The sequence below is a fragment of the Lontra canadensis genome, unplaced genomic scaffold, assembly GCF_010015895.1.
Source record: "Lontra canadensis isolate GAN:19392208 unplaced genomic scaffold, GSC_riverotter_1.0 scaffold10, whole genome shotgun sequence".
In the NCBI taxonomy this organism is placed as follows: domain Eukaryota; kingdom Metazoa; phylum Chordata; class Mammalia; order Carnivora; family Mustelidae; genus Lontra; species Lontra canadensis.
Window position 1 is genome coordinate 5,380,785 of NW_022631004.1, and position 26,719 is coordinate 5,407,503.

The window sequence follows — 26,719 nt, forward strand, 5'->3', positions numbered from 1 at the left end:
AGAGGATTTGCTCTCCCTCTAGTGGTAGGGTAGGAGCCTTGAAGTGATATGCTGTCACTGCATAATACTGCTTCACAAAGAAAGATGTGCATTTTGCCCATAAAATGAGGATTTTCATTAGGTATCCTACTCTCTCTCATGGTGGTTTTCAAAACAACCTAACCCTTCATGTGAGGGAACTCCCTCTTGACTGTGCTGATTACCAGTGGTAAGGTAGCAAAGATGTCTCTCTCTTTTTGGCTAAAGGCTGCCTATGCTCACTTCTGAAATACGGGATTCCCCTTTCCTCTGCAGTCCTAACAAAGATGGAACCATGCTGTGATCAGAGGCAACTCTCCTGACCCCCAGTCTGGGCCAGAAAAACCTGAGGAGCTAAATGGCAAAGAGAAAGCAAACTTACCTAAGTAAAGATGGAAAATGTGGAAACTCAGAGGAGAGGTACTTTACAGAATCTCAAGGGTGATCTGAACCTGATATAAAGGTCAATAATTAGCAATGAAGTTTGGAACGAATCTCTACCTCCACTTTGCAGGCTCTGTTGTTTCTCTCGTTTTCGTTTTTGGTCATGTGAAAATATTTCTGGTGTTGCAATTTGGATCAATGATAGTAGATGAAAAAAATAGAAAAGATGGAAAAGTAAATAATGACATTTTATGGGAATAACTAAAATTGCCTCCATAGAGGGATTAAACTGCATAAAATATAATTGTACAAGAGTATTGATGGGAATAGGTCATAGGTTACAGCTGTCTAATCAACAGGTTATTGATTGATCAATAATTGAAAATCTACCAATGTGAGGTATACAGAGTCTGCAGCTTTTTCCGTGCTCCATTAGGCATCAATGATGCTTCCTTGACTTCTCTTGTGTGTCTCCAAGGCAACCAAATTAATGTTTTCCTGAAACCTACTTCTTTCCTAGTTTCTTTGTCTCAGTGAATAACTCCACCAGCCATCCATTTGCACAAGCCAGAAATTCAGGAGTTACTTGACCCCACCTCGTCTATCCCCATCATATTCAATCCATCACCGAGTCCTCCTAAATCTTTCTCACACAGGTCAATTTCTCTTTGCCTCCACCACCATCTCCCTTTCATCATTTCCCTCCTAAACAACTACTGCTCCAAAGGGTATCTGCTTTGATCTTTGTCAAACACATTCTCCACACTGCACTACTTCAACCAACAAATATTTTTAAGGGGCCTACTTTGTACTATGATAATACTTTGTTGAATAAGACAAATTCCCCCATTCTCAAGGAGCTTGTGGAGCATAATGCAGAGAAGTAAAATAGGGTGATATAATAGAGAACGGCAGAATGGCTATTCTAAGTTGTGTGGCAAATACAAGACATCAGTGGGAGTTTCTGAAGGGTTTGAGTTTTCAAAGCAGAAAAATAAAAGAAGTCTGTTGGGATGATGGCATCTGCTATCAAGGCTTTTTCACATGTAAGGAAACGTGTTTCAAAACTTTTGTACAAAAAGGAAAACAACTTAAAATGTACCTGAAGTTACAATCTAGCTCTGTTTGTCTCCAAGCACTTCTGTTTAAATAGGGCACTTACCACCTACATAAAAGTGTCCTATTTTTGTAACTTTTCTGTATGTCTCCTCTCCCAACAAGGCTTACATTGTACGAGAATAGTGGCCATAAACGGCTGGCTCACTCGTCAGTGCCTAAGAACTGTGCCTGGCATAAAGCAGGCATGCAAGTAAGTATTTGGTGCATTAATGCACAGATTAGCGTGTGAACCGGCAGGGAAAACAGAGAAAATAACTGAGTGGACTTGGAGGCTCGGATGTCAAGTTCACTGACTTCAGCTGGAAAGGTTAACCGAGGTATAAAATCCCGGCCAGATTTCTTAGTTTTGGATCTCCGCATCACCTGCTCTCTCTCAAACTCGCCCCGTCACAAACCTCCCCAAATCCCCGCTAGGAGGAGTCACACCTCCCGACCCAGAAGCCCTCCCATTCTCTCCTCTATTTCTCCTTCCCTCTTCTCTCCGCCAGGGTTCCGGCAGCCCTGGAGTCGCAATGCTCACCGGGAATAGTAGTCTTCCGGTGCGAGCCTAATGCGTTTTATTCGTTTTTTTAGAACTACGCTTCCCAGAGAGCCTTGCGGAAGAAGGAGACTGTATCACCCGACCAGGAGCCAGGAGGGGCAATGGCGGCGCCCATGCTGCGCTGGTGGTGTCTTGGAAGGCGTTGGGTTTTAGCCTGCACTGACGACGGTTCTCGCCACGGAAGAGGGGCTGCGATTGGGTTCACTTCCAGCAGGAAAAGGGGACAGACCTCCGTGGCTCAGCAGCCCCTCATCACCTCCCAGAAGTCAAGGAAAGGGTATATTATTTTATACCATTACTGCCCATTTAAGCGTGAGGTGGAACTGCGGGACTGGGGAGGTGAAAGCCACTAACAGCACAGCTTCCGTCTAGAAGTTTTGATGAGTGGGGGGCGGGGGGACGTTGGGTTATAACTTTCAGCCCTGAAACCTAAACGAAAGCACAAAACTAGCCCTCTATCAGCCCCTTCCTCTACACGTAAAACACTCTTCGAACAGTGGGCATATATGGGGAATTCTCGAGTGAAAAATCGCAGATCTTTTCTGGAATGTAAAACTCCACACGCAAAAGAGAGGATTCAGTAACCATACTAATGGCACTAGAAGAGGGGTCGGTGACACCAGAAGGCGGGATCTTATTTAGCTGACATTTATTTAGCGCTACTGTGGGACATCAGTGTTCTAAAACTAGAAAGGGAGCCTTTACCTGCAAGCTCAGGGTGGTGGTGGCTTAATGTCATTACTCAGAAAACACCAAATGTCTGTGGTGGCGCTTCATGCTGTACGTGTTTCTAGACCTAGGAGGATGCAGTCAATACAAGAGATCTTCCCTCTGATTAGAGAGTTTTGCTTATTTTGTTAGATAGTCTCTCAACAGCTGTTTATAAGACTTAAATACTGTCTTTTTTTAAAAGATTTTATTTATTTATTTGACAGAGATCAGAAGCAGGCAGAGAGGCAGGCAGAGAGAGAGGAGGAAGCAGGCTCCCTGCTGAGCAGAGAGCCCGATGTGGGGCTCGATCCCAGGACCCCGAGATCATGACCTGAGCTGAAGGCAGCGGCTTAACCCACTGAGCCACCCAGGCGCCCCTAAATACTGTCTTTTTAAATACAGAAACAGAAGGCACGTGTTTAGTAATCACTTTAGCCTTTGAGATAGTTAGGTTGGCATTATTTTTGCTTTTCTGTTGGAGCAACAGAGGGAAAATGTCCAGAACCATTCAGCTTCTATTCCTTTCATAAATTGGATCGTCTGACTGTAAATGGAAAGTATTTTTTTCTCTCCTGTAACGAAACTGCAAAAATAGTTTCGAGTGATGTTTTAGTGAATGCAGAATTTCTGATGAGTTCTTCATTTAATTCCTCTCAATAGCAAGCGGCGCTTCCAAACTTTAAAAAGAAGGAATTAATCTTCTTACAGTACTATAGATATAGAACTTCATGTGTTGAAATAATTGGAACAAAACCCAGCACATGTAAACAAAAATCTAGGTAATACAGAAAATTGCTTGGGAGAAGAGCAAGATAGGAACAAGGTGTAGAGGGAGTGTGTGTAAACAGGCATTGTCCAGGATACATGGTTTCAGAAGGAATAAGCACACTTACACAAACCTAGAGAAAACTGTGTGTTCGTACAGACCAAAAAGAGTAGGAGATGTTATTACAGCATTTAACAACTTCTTAGATTTGATAGCAGTCAAGCATAAACAGAAGAAACTGAAACTGTAGGGAATTGAAAGTGATTTGGGGGACCAAAAAAAAAAAGCCACATCTAATGGTTTAATGTTCTCATTTGCCCCAAATTCCAGGAAGATATGATTTAGTGATGATCTGTTATGTCTGTGTCACTCTGATCATTTTACGTGCAAGCCATTGTTATTTAAAATGAGTTTGAAACATGATGGAGAATACCCCATTCTTTCTAAGTGAGATATACAATTATTCATTATTTCTCCAGTAGTAGAAGCATGATGTTTATGTTAATTCTAAAAATGTTTGTAAGATAAGCTTTCATGGGGCACCTGGGTGGCTCCGTGGGTTAAAGCCTCTGCCTTCAGCTCAGGTCATGATCCCAGGTTCCTGGGATGGAGCCCGGCATCTGGCTCTCTGCTCAGTGGGGAGCCTGCTTCCTTCTCTCTCTCTGCCTGCTTCTCTGCCTACTTGTGATTTCTCTGTCAAATAAATAAATAAGATCTTTAAAAATAAAAAAGAATAAGCTTTCATTTACTAAGTTATTAATTGATAAAGGACAGTTAATCTAGAAAATGGTGCTTTTCCCTGGAGTCAGCCAAGCAGACATCACCTGATAGCCATTTCTAAATTGTTTCAGAATGCCATATTTTTCCTTCATCACCTTCCTCTTTATACAGTGAACTCTTCCTATGCCGTTTGTAAATGAATTTTATTTTGCTGGTCTTGTAGATGTTCATCATGAGTTGCTTTTGATTAGGTCATCGATACAATATGACCTTTTTAAATGTAAGAACCTAAAATCTTAATAAGTTAAAAACAAATAGCAAATTAACATGTGTGGTTTAGGGTCGTAGAAATTCATGCATAGTGATGGCTCTAACTACTTCTTAATGATTCTTTCTTTCTTTCTAGTGAACATGAATGGGCAGCTGTGGTAGGTTTGGAAATTCATGCCCAGATCTCTTCCAACTCTAAACTCTTCTCTGGATCTCGAGTCCACTTTGCAGCACCTCCAAATTCTTTGGTATCTTTCTTTGATGCATCTCTGCCTGGAACTCTGCCGGTAAGGTTTTTATTTAATCATATTTTCGTTAGAAAATGTTTTATTGGACATAGATATTGATTTCGTGATTTTCACATCTTGGCACAACTCTTAGAAAGTACTTGTTTGAGGGATTTGTAGTGAAGTAGGATGAACTAAATGTTTTCTAAAAACCCATCTCTGTAATGTTTCTAAGTCTGAACATCATCCATTTGTTCATATATGTATTCACTCATTTCACACACATTTTAAAATGTCTACAAAGTACCAGACACCGTGCCATGAACTAGAACATGAAGATGAGTGGCAGTCCTTGCCTTTGAAGGGTTTAAAGACTAGGTAGGGAGAAATGTCTTATATTTTGTCTACTTATAAACAAATAGAATACTGGGTGATTACAGCCGTGAAGGTAATATGTAGGCATGGTTTTGGAATCCAAAGGAGGGACACCTAAGTCTTTAAGAGAAGGATTCTTGTGAGAAATTGAGGTCTGGGTATATGATTTGAAAAGTTGTTGAAAGAGGCAGTGTCTCAGTTATCTGAGAAGTCAGAGAGGAGTTAGGCAGATAAATGAAGGAGGAGGAGGAGTCTAGCCACAGGAAATAGCACATGATGCATGATATTACAGTGTCAGATCAGAAATGATTGTGATTATTGAAAATTAAGTGGTCAGTAATGGAGAGAAAAAGTCAGCCACAATATGCATGAGTTAAGTGCTCATTTATCTGCTCATTTTAACTTAAACCCACGGAATGACTACGTCCAGTGTACTTATCAGCAAGATTGCTATCATATAATTTCATATAGTTGGCTGGATTTTGAAGAAAAGGATGGAAGGAACAATGTGAATATTTGTGGCAATAAATAAATCATAGTCTGTCCAGGCCATATAACATCGACTGGGTGTGGGATTTCCTTCCATCCTTGGAGGTAATGTGTATAGATGGTGGTGATCGGAAGGGGGAGGAGGAGCTTTCATGGGTGACTTCCATGCTCTCTAACTTTTAAATACAAGTGAAAGCTGGTTGATTTGGCCATCGGCAGGCTTGCAGAGGCAGAGATTAATTTTTCTCAGAGTCGCTAAGAGTAGAAGGTGATGCCTCCAATGTGTCTGCCATACCCAGGGCTTTGGTTATATTGGGGCAGTGTCTGTATCTTGGAACTTCCTTCTTACCTGTTCTTTTTGTTGTGGAGGACTCCCATCCCTGCAAACCCTATCCAGAGTCACCTTTGGTTTGTTTGTGAGTCTTTCTGGGGGAAAGACAGATAAAGGGGTGTCTATCCCTCCCTCCCTTTGGCTTAGAATATCTATCTGTGGAGAAATCATTTTTGTTTGGGGACAGTTTTTCAATTACAAATGCATAAGTTCTTTTTTGGGCAGAGATGCAGACAGAGTAGAAATGGAGTAATATCTATTCAGACAAGTGAAATGGAAAGCAATTCATCACAACACCTCCTTTTTTTCCTTCTGAGTTCAAATCATTTTTTTTCCCAACATGGTACTACTTTATCAAGAGACTATATGTAATCTCTGAGTTCCTTCTGGATTTTTCCAGCTGGGAATATAGTATCCAGCAAAGTATTTATTACAGTTCACATTTGGAAATAGATCTATTGGCAGATAGGCATGTTTTCCATAAATAGGTTCTTCAGTTGTGGCTAAGTGTGGTCAAATATTACAGACAATTCAGAACAACTAAAATGTCAACATACTTTGAAAGACTTCGAAGAATGTGCTTGCCCAGTGATAAGCATAGTAGTAAAACAGTGAAGGTGTTTGGGACATTTGAGCCTTGAGAGCTTAACTAATACTAATTAAATGGTAGTCATAGTCTAGAAATCCAGTTTTGCTTGAGCTAGGATTTGTTTTTTCTCTTCAAAGCTTACCACACGCATGATTTAAGGAGCCTATTGGGTTATTCTCTTGACAGAGCTAATCTGCCTCTTCTTCTAAAATGTTTCTGTCTTTAAAAGACCTATTTTGGGGCGCCTGGGTGGCTTAGTCAGTTAATCGTCTGCTTTCAGTTCAGGTCATGATCCCAGGGTCCTGGGATCAAGACCCATACCAGGCTCTTTGCTCAGCAGGGAGCCTGCTTCTCCCCTCTGCCTACCGCTCCCCCTGTGTGCTCTCTCTCTCACTCTCTCTCTGACAAGTAAATAAATAAAATCTTTTTTTAAAAAGACCTATATTTAGTATGTGAGCAAATTTATACCAAAACTACCAGAATAAAACATTGTTGTTACTCCCATAGCACTTCAAAACCCTGTGATTTACCTATGTAAATGTATTGAAACATTTAGACAGTTGCCCTTCTCTAAGTTCCTGGGTGGTGTATTGGTGCTGTGGTCTTTTGACTCTGCATCTTGGTTGTTTTTGTACAAAAAAATGGTGACCATTTGTCAGATACACTGATAAGGAGATAGAAAAAGCCTGCCAAAAGAATTTAGGTTATAGTGTAAAGTCTTTTTCTGGAAATCACATTCATTTGCTCTGCTGGCCCATTAAAGAGAAATTATGATAATGGGTCTCTTTCTGTAGGCATTTGATTCTCACCCTCTTGACTGCGTCTTCTTTCACTCAGCTGACACTTATTGGATGCCTGCCGTGTACTAGCCATCATACAAGCTCTAGTGACACACCTTTGAACAAGATAAAAAATAGACAAGGCTCTTGTCTTCATGAAGCATGGACAAGTTAGCAGGCACCCGCAGTACCTTTTAACAAACATACTGGGAGTGAGAATACAGAATAGGTGCTTGAGGAGCACATAGGAGGGCATCCAACACATAGAATTTGCACAATTGGCCAAATAAAAGTGAATAGGATGGGGCGCCTGGGTGGCTCAGCTGGTTAAGCAACTGCCTTCAGCTCAGGTCATGATCCCAGAGTCCCAGGATCAAGTCCCACATCGGGCTCCCAGCTCCATGGGGAGTCTGCTTCTCCCTCTGACCTTCTCCCCTCTCATGCTCTCTCTCTCTCTCTCAAATAAACAAAATCTTAAAAAAAAAAAAAAAAAGGGAAGAGGATGTATGACAACCAGAGGAGAAACAGGACATGGTGTGCTCTAGGCACTGAAGGAAGTTCCGTGCACGGTAGCATAGAACTTGAGTATGGCATGGGAAGAGGTGAGGCTGTCATGGCAGGTATAATCTGTACCAGTATAACCCCATGTGCAAGGAGGTAAGAAGAGGTGAGGACAGTACAAGGTGAGCAAGTCCAACAAAGGGAATGTTTTGAGAAGGTGGGAGTATAGTGGTGTCAGATGTTCCTGAGAGGTCAAGTAAGGTGAGGATGGGACTATTGCATTTATCAACAGAACTGTCCCTTGTCCTTTGAAAGAACAGCTTCAGTGGAGTAATGGGAGTAGAAGGTACATGGTAGTAGATAGAGAGATACAGGGAGCTTACAGAAGAGGTGAGAGAGTGTGGGCAACTGTTTTAGGAGGGTTGGCTATGAAGGAAAAGTGAATGCAGGAGGTGAAAGGAGACATGGAATCAAGAGGAACATTTTTTTTTAAGATTTTATTTATTTATTTGACAGAGAGAGAGAGAGATCACAGGTAAGCAGAGAGGCAGGCAGAGAGAGGGGGAAAGCAGGCTCCCTGCTGAGCAGAGAGCCCGATGCAGGGCTTGATCCCAGGACCCCGAGATCATGACCTGAGCTGAAGGCAGAGGCTTTAACCCCCTGAGCCACCCAGGCACCCCAAGAGGAACATTTTTATTAGTCCCATTTTCCTTAATATTGGAGAGATCTGAGAATGCTTAAATACCTATTACTTACAGTCAACAGTAAGATATACACTTAAAAATGTGTAAAGAAGTGAAATCTCATGGCAGGTGTTCTTACTGCAATAAAATAAAGTTTTTAAAAATACTGATGAGGAACCAATGAAGAAGGGGAGTTAAAGACAGTTAGAGAGCTTGAACATGTGTATTTTAATATGTCTTTCTCACTACCCCAAAGAAACCCCACTGAAATTATAGTAAAAGAATTTAATAGTTACAAAACCTGCATGAGAATGGGAGACCAGAGTGCATGAGAGATGGTAGATGGAAAAGGGCTGACTTAGTAGAGCAGCGTTAACCATAAAGGGACAGAAGGCCTATAGAAAGAGCCACTAGTGAGAAATGAGATGTCATGCCCTGCATAGCCCCAGAAAGGGTCCGGATATGGGATCCTTAGGTTTTACAGAAGGCCTGGGAGGTAGAAACAAGGGATTAATTCAGAGTCTGGTTGCAGAGCAGTTAGACTTCAGGTCCCCTCCTTGACCCTCTGCCTCTGCCCCACTCCGATAGGAATCTGTAGTTTGGGGAGAAATGCAACTGGTGGCACACTCCCCCTGGGGACCTCAGGCAGAGCAAAGGCACTGGTGTCAGAGGGTGTCTGCATGGCCGACCCTGTAGGGCCTGCCCAGTGCTTTTCTCCATCCTGTTGGAGGAGCTCAAATGACCTAGTATTGCCGTCTCTCCTCTTCCTCTCCTCCAAGCAGGAATCTGCGGGGACTTGTTTGGAGATTACATGTCCCTGGAGGGAAGAACTTCAGATACTGACACCTGGGGGGGTGGTCTCTAAAAACAAACAAACAAACAAAGAAACTGCCTGGCTGCCTGATTGTCCGGGAATGCAGGCCGTCAGTCAACAAGCCCTGGATATTACATAGACCTTTTAATCAGCATTTGAGTACCTTACTTCAAAATAGAAACCAATGGCCAAAAATCACTAGACCTTTGAGGAAGTTCTCCAACATAATGGACAGGGCCCAAAATAAAAAGACTAAAAAAGAAATAAGAAGTAACAGATAATGCACAGGGGTAAAAGAATACTTTAAAAATAAAAGCTTTTATAAATATTCTCAGATAAGAGAAGGTAGTGACATCGTTGAGATACTACTTTTTAAAAATAAAGAATCAGAACAAAAGGCTCTCAGAAATTAAAATTATGATAGCAAAAAAAAGAGAAAAATCCAGGATCGTTAGACGATAAAGTCAAGAAAATCTTCCAGGAAGTGTAACACATACACAGTGAATTGGACAGTAGGAGATAAAATAAGAAAATTAGACTCGGTGTGGGATGTACAACATCTGATTCGTGGGACTTCCAGAAGACAGAAGAGAGGAACCTATCAAACAACACAGATTAATTTTCCAGAACTGAAGGACCTGCATCTCCAAATGGGAAGGGCTTGCCAAGGACCCAGTACAAGGAATAAAAATAGTCTCCCACATGGGCATGTGATCATGAAGTGTAGGAATGCCAGGGATAGAGATAAGATACTGGAACAAAGAAGAAAAGAGAAGTCACATGCAAAGGACTAGGAATGAGAAAGTCACTGGACTTCTTAAAAAGCAGCACTTAAAGCTGGAAGAGAAGAAAAGAGTGCCTTAAAAATCTTAGGAGGAAAAAAAAAATGATTCTAATTTAGAAGTCTGTATCCAGCACTATAAATTAAGTGTGACAGTAGAATAATGCTATTTTCAGACAGTTGGGTTCTCAGAAAATTGGCCTTTCACTATCATCAGAACCTGCTGGAGTGACAGGTTCCAGATTGTCAGGTCTGCAACGGGCCCAGGGAATCTGGTGGGAAAAGAAGGTGGATGGCTCCAAAACAGAGCGGTTTCAAGAGAAAAAAGTATAGGGTAGTGGAAATAGCAGATACCTAACGTTTGTGTAGGCACAAGATTTTACATATACACTGGCATCTTTGAGAATAAAAAGCAATAGATATTAAAATATGAAGCAAATGATGAAATGAAGCCGCATCAACTCCAGAAAAACAAAATGTTCGAGGAAGGAAATGTAATCAGAGTACACTTAACAGCTCAGCAGAGAAACTTATTCACTTAATAATAATAGTAGAAGAACCAACTCTGACTTAACTAGGATATTGGGAAATAAAAGAATAAATTCTCATCTGCCATTATCAGAAGTTAAATTCTACATTGACATAATGGACAGAAAAAAGTAATGTAAGAATGTGCTCTAGGAACATTTTTGGCCACAGATTGGGGGAGACCACCTTCTCCTTTTCAGGCCCAAAGTTGTTTGTTTTGTTTTGTTTTAATTTTTTTTTAAAGATTTTATTTATTTATTTGACAGACAGAGATCACAAGTAGGCAGAGAGGCAGGCAGAGAGAAAGAGGAGAAAGCAGGCTCCTTGCTGAGCAGAGAGCCCGACGCAGGGCTCGATCCCAGGACCCTGAGATCATGACCCAAGCCGAAGGTAGAGGCTTTAACCCTCTGAGCCACCCAGGCGCCCCTTGTTTTAATTTTTAAAAGTAAGGCAGTGAGTGAAAGATTTAGAACTCTCAAGAGACAAATTATTAGTCAAAAGGGTTTTCAATTAAGTTTTTAAAAATCTTATGTAAAGGTAATATTAAGTAATCAAATATTACCTCTACTGTTTTCTCAGCCTTCTCTACTGAGACTTTGTTCCCAAAGTCCTAATAGTGAAGGACTCCCCACACCACCCCCACAACCCCCGCCCGAACCATGCTCTTAGGAAGAATAGGCTCCTGCACATTCTAGATTATTCATACCTGTAGTCGGAGTACCTGCTTCCCTGGGGGTGAAGTGACCTACCTACGAGTTGACTTTGTAGACTTTAATGTTATTCACCTTACCATGGGGTTGCACTTAAGGATGATGTATTTTATTCTTGAATAGAAATAGAATACAGTAGCAAGTATGGGTAAATTCTTATGATACAGAGTAAGGTAGAAAAAATTTTGCAAAATATATTGTCTTATGACTTCTTTAAATTGTCTCTTGGGAATGGAATGGGCCAAGTCTTGGTGTTCTATGTTCTAAAACAAGAACGCTGTCTTTGGGACAGCTCTCAACTCTGTCTCCCCCTCCCCCCCACCCCGATTAAGGAAGGATTGTCACATGGCAAATGGCCAGCAGCCTTGGCCAGCAGGTGATGGATTTTCCAAAGGTCCCCCGGCACTGCATATTACTTAAAAATAGGAAGATAACTATGACAGGACAGCTCAAAGATCGGAAGATAGTTGCTGCCAGGGAACAGGGCTGGCAGGTGAGGGTGGCAGGAACTGCTGGTTTTCATTATAAATTATTTCAGAATACCTTCCTGCAATAAAAGTTAAACAATCAAAAGTTAGCCTTAAAGGAGTAACATAGAGAAGAGGAGATTATTGATAGAGTCAGATTCCTGAGAAAACAAGAGGTATCCTCAGGGCACTGGGAGAAAGACAGCTTTCCCTCTAATCTCAGGGAAGATGTGTCCCTCCAGCCCGTGGGTAAAGGTGTCTTTTTAGGCTGGGGTGTAGAAGGCTGAGGAAACTCCCATCTGGTTTTTTGGTTTTTTCCTTTCTTAGCAAACACTGTTTCTGACATCTCTCCTTTTTGGAGCTCTTTCTCTCCTGAGCCAATATCCCTCACATTCTGGGTGATGCACTCTCTTAGCTTTTCTGTGCCTCCAATCGTTTCTAGCTCTTGAATGATACAGAATTCTAAGCTGACAGTTATTTCCCCTCAGCATCCTGAAGACATGATTCCATTGTCCTCAGGCCTCTATTATTGCTGATGAGAAGTCTGCATCCTTTGTAAGTAATCTGATTTTCTCTCTCTGATAGCTTTAGCCAGGGCTTGTCTAGGTGTGGATTTGTTCTTATGTATTCTGCTCAGTACTCAGTATGATTTTTCCAGCTGAAGACTCTATTCTGGATTGTGGTGGTCTGTCTGTGGGACAAATTCATGGCAGCCTCTACCAGGGCCCATTGGGCTTTAATAAATAAACCATTTCTGTGTTACTCTCACTCAGCTCAGATAGTGCCAACATTCAAGCCCCACACCCAAGCCACGTACAGGGCAAGGGGCTCTGATTTCTCAAGACTCTCCTTTCACCTTGGGCTCGAGGCGGGTCATACTCTTCCCTCTCACCTCCTCCAGTTGGTGGCAGAAGAATTTTTGGCTGGACCCGGATTTTGTGCTTCCCAGCTTCTTGCCCCTGTTGTCTCATAGCCTCGACTTTTGTTCCTGGGGGGCCTTAAATTGCCAATGTCTGGTGTCCTCTCAGCCTGGTTAACAATATAAAATCAACTAACATATACAGAGTGCTTGCTCTGTGGCAGGCACTGTTCTAGGCGTTTTCTTTGTATGCATTGACTTATTTATTTATTTTTAAAATATTTTATTTATTTATTTATTTGAGAGAGAGAAGGAGAGTGAGCATGAGAGAGAGAAAGCAAGTGCCAGTGAGAAAAGAGGGCAAGGGAGAAGCAGACTGCCCACTGAGCAGGGAGCCTGATGCAGAACTAAATCCCAGGATCTTAGGATCATGACCTGAGCCAAAGGCAGATGCCTAACTGACTGAGCCACCCAGTTGCTCCTAGTGTTGATTTGTTTTAATCTCATGTTGACTGTATCAGGACGTTCTCATCATCATCCCAATTGGACACTAAGTGGAGGAGCTGGATACAGACCCAGTAGTCTGGCTTCCAAGTTCGTACTCATAACCCCTTTTGCCATCCCATCTCTTACAGTTACCCTTGGGTGATACATGGCTTTGAGCTCCTCTACTGCCATAGGCCCCAGATTTCCTTTCTCGCTTTTGAGTTTGGCTGTGTGTGTGTGTGTGTGTGTGTGTGTGTGTGTGTGTTTATAAATTTGTATGTTTATATAACTGTGTGTATAGATGAATACTTGTTCTCATCCCCTTTCTCCCTTCCACCCCCAGTGTGTCTATACCCCCACCTCTGTATCACTTAGGCTGCTATTTTGACCAGTGGTTACAATCCCACCCGCATTCTGATTGATGACCCTTCTGAATGTTTCTTAGGACCACAGGCATTTTATCTTCTTATTTTACCTTTAGTTTTAGAATTATATGAAATCCCATCATAAATCTTCAGACTGAAAAGGTCATTCAGCCCATTTTCTTGCTTATAGGCAGGATTACAGCTAAACTAAGGATAGCATTCTTTGTTTTTATTAGCAGGGATTCAGCCTCGCTCATTACTTTGACCTAGTAAAACCTCTTACACTGGCACGGAATCTTCCTTGATTTATCACATAACTATAATTAAATAATTGTAAAAATGATGTCCATAGAATTTAGATGGAATCTTGGGTTATCTTCTTAGAATTTATTTCCAATTTATCAATGTCATTCTAATTTCTCTACTTACAGTACTTTGTACATGAGTTACAAAATGGGAAGAAAAGTAGGAAAGAAAACATATTTGTTTGACAATATGTCGAAACTTACAAATCTGCATGTTTCATAATTTGCTAATGTTTCTAGTAATGGTGAGATTTCATCAAGTTTGTTGGAAATTTATGCATGTGCAAACCTGCTTGGTCACACACACACACACACACACACACTCACTCACTCTCTTTATTTGAAATGCTTGTCCCCTCCTGGTGTTAGTCCCTATGCAGGAGAAAGCGAAGAGGGCATCGTTGCCACTGCTGATGCCAGCTGGTAGGTTGATCGCTCTGGCTGGGAGATAACTACTTCTGATAATCAGGCTGCACCACAATTAGGTTAATTAGAAAGTAGTGACTCTGCTCTTGTTTTGCTTGTTTGAAAGCTCTTATCTGTCCATAACACAGAACCCCCTCGTCACTATGAATGTCTGTTGTTTCCAGAACTGGGGAAGGGGTTATTAAAGCTCTTTTCCATGCACGTATGCAAGAATATTTTCCTCTTTTCTTATGCTTGGCCTGTCTAAAAAAGCATTTGAAGTTTTACAATATCAAAGATGTTTGGAGTTGGCTCTGGAAGCAATGGAATGAAAACTGGAACATTGATTTTACCACATTTTACAAGACTTTCTTTTATGCACAAGAGTACATACAGTTGACCCCTGAACAATGAAGGGGTTAGAGGTACACCGTCGAAAATCCACATATAATTTTGACTCCCCCCAAAATATCTATTAACAGCCCACTGTTGACCAGAAGCCATATTAATAACATAGTCAATTAACATGTATCTTGTAGGTTATATATATTACATACTATATTTTTATAATAAAGCTTATAGAAAAGAAAACATTAAGAAAATTATAAGGAAAAGAAAATACATTTATAGTACTATCCTGCTTGTACCAAAAAAAAAAATCCTCATAAAAGTGGACCTGCACAGTACAAACCTATGTTGTTCAAGGGTTAACTGTATCACTCTTCATAGCAAGAAGAAGGGGCATGAAGAGGCGGAAAAATATGCTGTGAATGAATCTGATGTGATGCCTGCCCCCTGGAAACCAACAAACAATGGACAGACCAGGCTTTATACTAGAGATTCATATTTGAACATGTATGCAAATTGTGCCACAAGGGATCTTGCCCCTTAAAGAAATGATAATGTGAGCTTAACTTAATTTATAGATTTCTTTTGACATATTTATTTAAAGTTAGCTGTCAGTAACCTAGCTCTCTGAACATAGCAGATACTGCTAGTAACTTTTGTTTTGAAGGACCCTAATAGATTTAGAAATACTTGACTAGTTCTGGAGAGCATTAGGCTGACGTGCTTTCCTACCTCTTAATTCTAAATGTAATTATAAAAGTTGTTTGTAGCTGAAAACGTCTAAGCAAAATCGAAATTCAAGAACACAGCATTAGGGAAGTGTTTAAATGCATACATTTATAATCAGATCTATACTTACCTCTCCGTCCATTCACACTAGGTGATGTTCAGTTATTTGACTATGAAGACAAAATGTGACAGTTTTCTATTAAATTTTTTTTCCATTTCAGTGATTTGCTTTAATGTAATCTGTAAAACTTATAATTACATTGTATTCTCAGACTTTAATCTTGCCAGTCATTCTCCAAGTCACTGATAGTTTTCCTTCATTCCTTTGTAAAGTAGAGGGTTCCAGAGGTGAGGAGTTTCTCCCTGTGACCTTTGTCCCCTGTGGAAGTGGTGTGTCTGTGAGCTCATACACACAAATGTGGAAAGCTTCCCTCTCAGCTCTTAAACTCTTCTGATGTCCCAGGCTTGCCTTCTGATGTCATTAAACTGGCTGTCTCCTTGAACTCAGATGACTCATGATGATAAGGGACATACATGTCAGCAGGCAACATGACCTCCCCTCCCCTCACACAGGAAGCATTTGACTCCTTCTCTATCATGGATTGTTTCCCAGCTTTCCCTGGATTCTTGAAAGCCTCCCTCTTTCCAATTGTTTTTACCTCCCTCACCTCTGTAGCAGTCTTGCCTGCTGTATTCCGCACAGAAATCTGACCATGTTAATATTAACACCTCTACTTTGTATCAATATATATTTGTTTCATAAATTGACCATCCTTTTGTGTATATTGTTTATAAGGATTTTTTAAAGATTTTATTTTTTTGAGAGGGAGAGAAAGAAAGTTAGAGAAAGCAAGAGCACAAGAGCAGGCGGGGGGAGAAGCAGACTCCTGGCTGAGCAGAGAGCCTGGCTCCGGGCTCAGTCCCAGGGCGCTGGGATCATGACCTGAGCCAAAGGCAGATGCTTAACTGACAGAGCCACCCAGGCACCCCGTTTATAGGGGTTTTGTGTTTGATTATAAGTCTCTAAAAAGTAGTTCATGTATGTGTCTTGGACCACTTTACAGGACCTTGCATACAACGTGTATATAATACCCTTAATAAATATTTCTCTGTATAATTGCATACACTTACACTCACACACCAGAGGTCCATATGAAAGATTGTTCTAGGTGTCTAAACCCTTGGGATATTTTTTTAACCTCTTTATGGGAATCTTTCCAAGATTTAATTATTTGAAAGAGAGCACGAGCCTGCGTGTGGGAGGGAGGAGCAGAGGGAGAGGGAGAGAGTCCTCAACAGATTCCATGTTGAACCATAAGGCTCAGCCTCACAACTCTGAGATCACAACCTGAGCCGAAACCAAGAGTCAGTTGCTTGACTCAGGCACCCCTTAAAGTTTATTTCTTTGCTAATCTCTGCAGCCAGTGTGGGGCTCAAACTCACAACACTGAAATCAAGAGGGGAATCTTCCTAAAATGCATTTTATACTTTCCCACTTTCACACAGGGTATATAGAACATATAAGCCAACTTTTTCTTGATTACTCAGGGGTTATTGACAATGTCAATTAGTGCTCATTGTTGTCACATGATGGTGCCTTCAAGGGTTGTTGAGGTATGTGAAACCATCTAATCCGGGGCACCTGGGTGGCTCAGTGGGTTAAAACCATCTGATCCTACAGTAAATGGCAAAATACAGACATTCTTTTTAGGTTTCCTATGGCAGACTTTTTCCTTGTTATTACAGTCATCTGCCTGTCACTTTTTTAAAGCTACTGTCAGTATATTTGACTCAAGGAACCCCTTTTTGTTCATTTTCCACTTCTTAATCATTACTTCCCATCTGCTCTAGCCCAGAAAGCCTGACTATCTGTTGTTAATGTAAATAACAAGGTTCTGCACAGAGACCTGTCCTGCAATATAAAATACATGAGTGGTATGAAGCTTGTTAGCTTCTTAAAGTTATAAACAGTATGAGACTGGAGTAGGAAGCAATCCTGAAAATTATTCAATTTAGTCCTTTTAATTTATAGATAAGAGAACTGCTGTTGCGACTTCCCCACAGTCACGCAAGCAGTTGCTCGGTATCCCAGTCACAGAACTCATGCTTAGCTTCCAGTCTGTACTGTGTCGTAGCCAGAGTTGCTGGTAGGTGCTGTATTTTGCCGGTCTGCATATATTTCAAAACATAATGCTATTGACAGATGTATATGTAATGTTTCTGGATATGTATTCACATGCTGATAGACACACAGGCATTGACTGTTCAGCCCTGACACTGATTATCTGCACTGTTTATTACAACATCCACTAGGTGAGAGAGCTAAATCTGGGAAGAGAGAAAAGAGGGAAAGAGTGCTGATTCAGAAGAAGAAATGGATCAAGAAAACCTAACCTAATTAGCCTCTCTCCAGACCTACCATTAAGAGAGCAGCCCTAATTGCGGGCAGCTCTCAGCTTTACATATCGCTATGCAAATAGTGATTATAATGGAACATTCTTTTAGGATCTTCACTCTGTGTTTCATCCAGGAAAATTTTCTCTGCACTCTTCTGATTCACAAATTCTGTTATATCTGCATGGTTCTTCAGCATATCTGTTGAGCTTTTTTATTTCACTGAGATTATTTTCCATTTATAGACATTCTGTTTTTCTCTTTTAAATGTCTTCTGTTGAAAATGTCTTATTCCCCTTTTATGTGTGTTCAGGTCTTTCTTTCTTTAGTAATTTTAAATCCACTTAATTTATAGTCTGTGTTCAGTAATTCTGTTACCTGAAGTTCTTGGGCTGTCTTATTCTGCTTTTTGTGTGTCTCCTGATTCTGGCTAGGTGGTCTTGTGTATTTTATAACTTTGGATTATGAAATCATGTTTGACAGGGCTTTATTAATGGGGATCTTGGGGCTGGAGTGAGAGCCAGCGTCTCCAAAGAGCTTTTTACATTGGCTTTTGCCAGGTGCTGCAGGTCTAAGCCATTCTTCATATTTCTCTCTTAGCTTGGGGGCTCCTAGAGCACAAACTTAGTAAATTTGTCCCTCAAGCCTGACTAAGAGCAGACTTGTGATTAATTCTTAGGGAAAACTTTTGTGTTTTGTTTTAACCCAAAGTCTGGGCTGGGACTCTACTAAGATAGAAGCCTTCTAGGAGGGAATAGAGCTTGTAACCACGGAGCTAGGGCTGCACCCAAGGCTGTGAATGTGAGTGATGCCTCCTTTCCTCAGAAAGGAGGAGGAAAGGCATCTTCGTACCTCTTTTGGGCTTCCTTTCTTCTGCCACCAAGATACCTTTCCTGTCTGATTGCAGTTCTTTGTACCAGTTAAGGCTGAGATCTGTACACATCCAAGCTCGTATTGTCTATCTCTTTGTCACACACACAGATCAAGAGATTGAGCTCTTTCAAAATTTCCCCTAGTTGTGCAAGAATGCACATTCTTACACATTGCCTTTATTTTTTAATTGAAGCAGAGATGATACACAATATTAGTTTCAGGTGTACAACAGTGACTTGATGTTTCTATACATTATAAATTGATCACCACAGTGAGTATAATTACCACCTGTCCCCATATAAAATTATTACAATATTATTGACTGTATACCCTATGCTGTACTTTTACTTCTCCTGACTTAACTCATTTTTATAGCTGAAAGTTTGTGTCTCTTAATCCTTTTCGTCTGTTTCACCCACCCACCCCCACCCAGCAATCACCAGTTCATTTTCTGTATCTATGACTCCCTCTGTTTTGTTTATTCATTTGTTTTGTTTCACATGTAAGTGAAATCATACTGTATTTATCTTTCTCTGTCTTTACCTACCATAATGCCTTCTAGGTCCATCTATGAAGTGGTAAGATTTCATTCTTTTTTATGACTGAGTAATTTTCTATTGGGTATATATACCACTTCTTTATCCATTCATCAGTTGATGGACACTTACATTGCTTCCCTATCTTGGCTATCGTAAATAATGCTAATGGTGAACATAGAGTTGTGTGTATCTTTTCAAATTCATATTTTCATTTTCTTCAGATAACTACCCAGCAGTGGAGGGGCACCTGGGTGGCTCAGTCATTAAACATCTGCCTTCAGCTCAGGTCATGATCCCAGCGTCCTGTGATGAGCTCCACATCCGGCTCCCTGCTCAGCAGGAAGCCTGCTTCTTCCTCTCCCGCTTCCCCTGCTTGTGTTCCCTCTTTCACTGTTTCTCTCTCTGTGTCAAATAAGTAAATAAAATCTTAAAAAGAAAAAATACCCAGCAGAGGAATTGTTGGATGGTATGGTAGTTTTATTTCTAATTTTGTAAGATCTTTCCATACTGTTTCCCATAGCAGCTGTACCATCTTATATTCCCACCAACAGTGCACAAGGGTTCTCTCTTCTTCATATCCTCATCAGCACTTGGTATTTCTTGTCTTTCTTCATATTAGTCATTCTGACAGGGGTGATGTAATATCTTATGGTTATGATTTACCTTTCCCATAAGATTAGTGATGTGGAGCATCTTTTGTGCCTGTTGGTCATCTGTACATCTTTGGAAAAATGTCTATTCAAGTCCTCTTCCTATTTTTTAATTGGATTGTTTGTGGGGTTTTGTGTTGAGTTGTATGGATTTTTTACATATTTTAGATACTAACTCTTTATCAGATATGTCATTTGGAAATCTCCCATTCAATAGCTTACCTTTTCATTTGTTGACTGTTACCTTCACAACACAAAAGCTTTTTAGTTTGATATAGTCTCATGCACTTATTTTTGCTTTTGTTGTCCTTGCCTGAAGAGACAGATCCAAATATATATATGTTTATATATACGTACATATATATATATATATATATAGCTAAGACCAATATCTAGGAATTTACTGTTTATGTTTTCTTTTAAGAGTTCTATGGTTTCTGGGTCACCTATGTGGCTCAGTCAGTTGAGCAGCTGCCTTTGTCTGAGGTCATGATCCCAGGGTCCTGGGATCGAGCCCCCCATCTGACCCCATGCTCTATGAGAGCCTACTTCTCCCTCTCCCTCTGGCTGCTGCTCCCCTACTTATGCTGTCTCTCTATCTCTCTGTCAAATAAATAATAAATAAAATCTTTAAAAAAAAGAGTTTTATGGTTTCAAGTCTTAAATTTAGGCCTTTTAATCCACTTGAGTTTCTTTTTGTATATAGTGTGCAAGTGGTAATGAGATTGTCCTATTTTCCCATCACCATTTATTATAGACTGTCTTTTCCCCCATTGTATACAATTGTCTCCTTTGTCATAGATTAATTGACCGTATAAGCATGGGTTTATTTCTGGACTCTCTATTCTGTTCCAGTAATCTGTTTGTTGTTGTTGTTGTTGTTGTTGTTATTTTAAGATTTTATTTATTTATTTGACAGACTGAGATCACAAGTAGGCAGAGAAGCAGGCAGAGAGAGAGGAGGAAGCAGGCTCCCCGCCAAGCAAAGAGCCCGATGTGGGGCTCGATCCCAGGACCCTGGGATCATGACCTGAGCTGAAGGCAGAGGCTTTAACCCACTGAGCCACCCAGGCGCCCCCCAGTAATCTGTTTTTATGCCAGTACTATATTGTTTAGATTACTGCAATTTTGAAGTTTAGTTTGCAATCTGGGAGCATGATACCTCCAGCTTTGTTATTCTTCTCAAGATTGCTTTGGCTATTTGGAGTCCTTTGTGGTTCCATACAAATATTAGGATTATTTGTTCTAATTGTTTGAAAAATGCTATTGATACTTTGATAGGGATTACATTGAATCTGTAGATTGCTTTACCTGGGTAGTATGGACATTTTAACAATATTATTTTTTAGTCCATGAGCATGGTATATCTTTCCATTTATTTGTATCATATTCAACATCTTTCAGCAGTGTCTTATAGTTTTCAGAGTACAGATCTTTCACCTCCTTGCAAGGGTTGTTTATTTATTCCTAGGGTTTTGTTTTTTGGGGGTTTTTTTTTAGGTTTTTTTTTTTTTTAATACAATTGTAAATGGGTTAGTTTTCTTATATTCTTTTTCTGGTATTTCAGTATTATAAAAAAACCACCAATTTCTCTATATTAATTTTGTATCCTGCAGCTGAATTTGTTTTCTAATAGTATTTTGGTGGAGTCATTAGGGTCTTCTCTATATAGTATCCTGTGATCTACAAATAGTGACAGTTTTACTTCTTCCCTACCAATTTGGATGCCTTTTATTTCTTTTCTTGTCCAATTACTATGATGAGGACTTCCAGTACTGTGTTGAATAAAAGGGGGCAAGAGTGGGCATTCTTTTTTGTTCCTGATCTTAGGGGAAAAGCTTTTAGCTTTTGATGTTAGCTGTGGGTTTGTCCTATATAGCCTTCATTATGTTAAAGTACGTTCCCTCTGTACCCATTTCGTTGTGAGTTTTTATTGTAAATGGATGTTGAATTTTGCCAAATACTTCCTCTGTTTTTGTTGAAATGATCATATGATTTTTGTCCTTCATTTTGTTAATGTGGTCTATCACGTTGATTGTTGCCATTTTCATATCCTTGGAATAAATCCCTTTTCATTGTGTTGTATGACCATTAAATGTATCCTCGAATTTGGTTTTCTAAGATTTTTTTGAGAATTTTTGAATCCATGTTCATGAAGGATATTGTCTTAATTTTCTTTTGTTCTTTTTTCTTTTCTCCCTTTTTTTGGGGGGGGGGTCTGAAGATTTTTGTCTGTTTTCCTCTTTAATTTCTTCATTGACCCATTGGTTCTTTAATAGCATGTTGTTTAGCCTTCATATGTTTGCTTTTTTTTCAGTTTTTTTTTTTTTCTTGAAATTGATTTCTAGTTTCATACTGTTATGGTTGGAAAAGATGGTTGATATAATTTCAGTCTTCTTAAATGTATTGAGATTTGTTTTGTGGCCTAACGTGATCTATTCTGGAGAATGTTCCACATGCCCTGAAAAGAATGTATATTCTGTTTGCAGATGGAATTTGCCATGTATATCAGGTAAGTCCATCTGACCTATTGTATTGTTTAAGGCCACTGTTTCCTCATGGATTTTCTGCCTAGATGATCTATCCATTGACATAAGTGGGTTGTTAAAGTTCCCTACTATTACTGTATTACTGTCAATTGTTCCCTTTATATGGCACTTCTACATTGGGTGCATATATATTTACAGTTGTTATATTCTCTTGTTGGATTGATCCACTTATGTAATGCTCTTCTTTGTCTTGCAGTCTTTTGTTTTCAAGTCTGTTTTGTCTGGTGTAAGTATTACCATCCCGACTTTCTTTTTGTTTTCATTTGTATGGACTATCTTTTTCTCTCCCTTCATTTTCAGTCTGTATGTTTCTTCAGTCTGAAGTGAGTCTCTTGCAGGCAACATATAAATGAGTCTTTTTTTTTTAATTCATTCAGTTATACTTTGTCTTTTGGTTGGAGCATTTAGTCCATTTACATTTAAAGTGATTATGGGTAGGTATGTACTTATTGCCATTATGTTAATTGTTTTCTGTTTGTTTTTGTGGTTCTCTCTGTTGCTTTCTTCTTCTCATGCTCTCTTCCTTTGTAATGACTTTACTGTTATGTTTGGGTTTCTTCCTGTTTACTTTTTGTGTATCTATTATAGGTTTTTGATTTGTGGCTATTATGAGGTTCATATATAACAATCTGTGTGTTAACAGTCTGTTTTTAGTTGATGGTCACTTAATTCAAACACATGCTAAAAAAACTACATTTATTTTTGTATCTATAATAGGTTTTTGATTTTTGGCTATTATGAGGTTCGTATATAACAATATATGTATTAGCAGTCTATTTTTAGTTGATGGTCACTTAATTCAAACACATGCTGAAAACACTACTCTCTCTCTGCCATGGCTTGTGCATTTGTCTTTGTATTTTACATCTTTTTGTTTTGTGTATCCCTTAAGTAATTATTGTAGATATAGTTGATTTTACTACTTTTATCTTTTCACCTTCATGCCAGCTTTTTATAAGAGGTTGATCCACCACCTTTACTGTATGTTTGCTTTTACCAGATATTTTGCTTTCATAGTTTTTTTACTTCTTTTCTTTTTGATTTAAAGAATTCCCTGTAAAATTTCTTGTAAGGCTAGCTTAGTAGTCCTGAACTCCTTTCTTTAACTTTTTGTTTGCCTGGTAAACTCTTTTATCTCCTTCAATTGTGAATGAAAACCTTGCCAGGTAGAAAGTTTCAGATTGTAGGGTATTTTCTTTTAGCACTTCCAAAGTATCCTGCCCTTCTCTTATGACCTGCAAAGTTTCTGTGGAAAAGTCAGCTGATAGTTTTATGGGGGCTCCCTGGTACATAATTAGTTGCTTTTTTCTCTTGCTGCTTGTAAGATTCTCTCCTTATTTTTAATTTCTTACATTTTAATTATTATGTGTCTTTTAATTATGAGGACCTTTTTTTTTAAAAAGGTCTTTTTATTTATTTGACAGATAGAGATCACAAGTAGGCAGAGAGGCAGGTAGAGAGAGAGAGAGGAGTAAGCAAGCTCCCTGCTGAGCAGAGAGCCCGATGCGGGGCTCGATCCCAGGACTCTGGGATCATGACCTGAGCCGAAGGCAGAGGCTTTAACCCCTGAGCCACCCAGGCACCCCTATGAGGACCTTTTTGATGTCATCTTGTTTGGCCTTCTCTGTGCCTCCCAGACCTGTATATCTCTTTCTTCCCCAAGTGAGGGAAGTTTTCAGCTATTATTTCTTTAAATAAGACTTCTGCTCCTTTCTCGCTGTCCTTCTAGGACCCCTATATTGCAGGTGTTAGTCCACTTGGTGTTGTCCTGTAGGTCCCTTAAACAATTCTCATTTTTTAAAAATCCTTTTCTTCCTTTTTACTGTTCAGCATGGGTGATTTCTTCTGTCCTGTCTCCAGATTGCTGATTTGTTCTATTGCATTCTCTAATCTGCTGTTGGTTCTCTCATGTATTTTTCATTTCAATTATTGTATTCTTCAGCTCTGATTGGTTCTTTTTTATATCTTCTCTTTGTTGTAGTTTTTACTGTAGTCATCAGTTCTCCCGAGTTTGCTGAGCATCTTTAAGATCATTACTTGGATTGCTTGTCTTCATTTTGTTCAGTTCTTTTTCTGAGGTTTTATCTTGTTTTTTGTTTGTTTGTTTGTTTGTTTTTCATTTGGAACATATTTTCTTGTCTCTTCATTTTACCTGGCTCTGTGTTTGTTTCTGAGCATTAAGGAGATCAGCTACATCTCCGGGTCTTAAAGGGGTGTTCTAACGTAGAAGGCATCCTGTAGGACCCAGAAGTACAGTCCTCCCCTGGTCACCAGAACCAGAACCTCCAGGAGCATCCCCTGTGTGGGCTGTGTGCACCTGTCTGATTTAGGTGGGATGTGACTACTTTGGACTACTTTGGTGGGTGGAGCTGGCCCCCAGCACAGCTGAGATGTCCAGCCGAGGCTACTGCAAGCATGCAAGCATGGGGAAGTCTAGTCCTACTTATGGCTGACTACAAGACCGAACAGTTATGGGAATGCTGGGGGTCAGAGCAGCTCCCCAGCTCCAGAGCCACTTTAGAGGGGCCCTCGTCCTAGCTGAGGCCACTTGCCAGATATGTTGGGGAGAGAACTACTTTGTGGGGGCACTGTTCTGGACGAGGCTGACTTTGGGTGTGGCTGGGTGGGAGCAGTTTTGGAGGGAGCACCAGTCTTGGCTGAGCCACTTGCCAGCTGTGGTAGAGTTGGAGCCGCTTTGGGAATTTTCTGGTCCTGGCAGAGTCTGCCCACAGGGCATGGCAAAGTGGGAGCATTATGGAGGCACACCTCCCAAGGCTGGCAGGTTGGGTGTGGCAGGTCCATGGGGGAACATAGGGGCAGGGTCAACAGTGCTAGCAAGGTAGGTAGAAAGAGTGTCAGAACTAGCCCTGGCCAGCAGTGGGCCAGCTAGGTAGAAGGAGGGCAAGAAAGATGGTGCCTGCCAGTGCTTCTGTTCCTGGAGAAAATTCCTACAGAGTCCTGTCTCTTTCACATGCCCTAAAACTCATCAGTGAAGCTCCTTCACATATGACCAGGTACTTTTCTTCCTTCTGCCTCTGTACCCAGTTCCCAAGCAAGTCAGCTTGTGCATAGGCCCTTTAAGAGAAGAGTCTTGGTTTCCCATACCTCCGGCTCTCTTGGAAGTAAGCCTTACTCATTTTCAAAGCTCCTAGAGTTAAGCCCTGCTGATTCTCAAAGCCAGACATCATGGGGCTCATCTTCCCAGTGCAGTGCCCCAGGGCAGGGGATGTCTGATGTGGATCTTGAACCCCTCACTCCTCAAGATGGATCTCCACACCTGTGATGTTCCTCCTACTTGTGGGTCCCACATTCGGGGGTGGGCATCCCAATAAGATCACATCTCTGCCCCTCCAACCATTCTCACTGTAGCTTTTTGTTTACATCTTTGGCTGTAGAATAATGTTCTGCTATCCTTCAGGTTATTCTCAGAGAGGGTTGCTGTGTATGTAATTGCAGCCTTTGGGGTGTCTGTGGGAGGAGAGGAGTTCAGAATCCTCCTACTCCACCGTCTTGATCATCTACTTACCCATTGCCTTTTAAAAGTTCTCATTTTCCCAAAAGAATGTATCCTTGAATCATTCCCTTCACCTTTGTATGGAAATGATGATGCCATCTCATTCCTCTTAAGGATAACAAAAAGCAATATGATAGCATGGAAAGGTTCAGCCAGCTATGGTGGGAGACCCATGAGGAAACCAAGGTTTTGTTTTGCCCTCCACCCCGGCCTTGGGGAACCTAAAGAACATCATCCGGCCTTTACTCCAAGTGACTCTCTTAGGCCTGCAAAGCATCTCTCTGACCCAGCTGTGTTTCTCTCTGCTTTTTTCCTGTTAAGGGAACATCTCCAGGCAGCATGCTCATCTTCCCCGAGGATTCGTTCCTGAGGAAGAAACCTTCAGTATTGTGTTTGGAAAGGGCTTTTCTTCCTTTTCCATGTTCCCTTATGTTGGTTTGTTTTCCCCTCAAAATATGGGCTTGGATGAGAGATAGCACACAGGAGCAGCGAGCCCTTGTCAGAGGAGATAGTGCTATACTTAGAACACATAACTGTTTAAAATGAATTGGGTACACTACTGCACCAAAAAGTCTGTCATACTGGAAAGTGAGGTGGGGATGTGTAGAAAATAAAACATAAACACATTACCAAAGATGCCCAGGAGTATGAAAGCTTAGGAGTCTTTTGTTGATATAAATATGGAGTAGTTAAAAAAATTACCTAACAGTGTTCTGTGACACTATTTTTGTCTCTGACATTCAGGCAGCTCATACAGGCTTTGTTCTAGTGATTTATACTAGAAGCCTATAATAAAAATGCAGCCTGAAATCATGCAGCTGGGGTACCATTCATTTTTCTGCCATGGAGAGTTCCAGAACTTAAAAAATTGCAGCAGACATGTAAAAGCTCTTCCCTCAC

At 40.5% G+C, this 26,719-nt stretch overlaps 1 protein-coding gene across 1 annotated transcript in view; it reads left to right on the forward strand.

Annotated features, from left to right (window-relative positions):
• The first annotated feature begins 2,135 nt into the window (after positions 1-2,135).
• Positions 2,136-26,719, forward strand: part of GATB (glutamyl-tRNA amidotransferase subunit B) — a 104,351-nt gene continuing 79,767 nt past the window's right edge. Inside the window, exons 1-2 of the mRNA XM_032855521.1 lie at positions 2,136-2,339; positions 4,666-4,816. Of these exons, the coding sequence (XP_032711412.1) occupies positions 2,164-2,339; positions 4,666-4,816 (327 nt within the window). The 5' untranslated portion in view covers positions 2,136-2,163. The remainder of the gene's footprint in view (positions 2,340-4,665; positions 4,817-26,719) is intronic.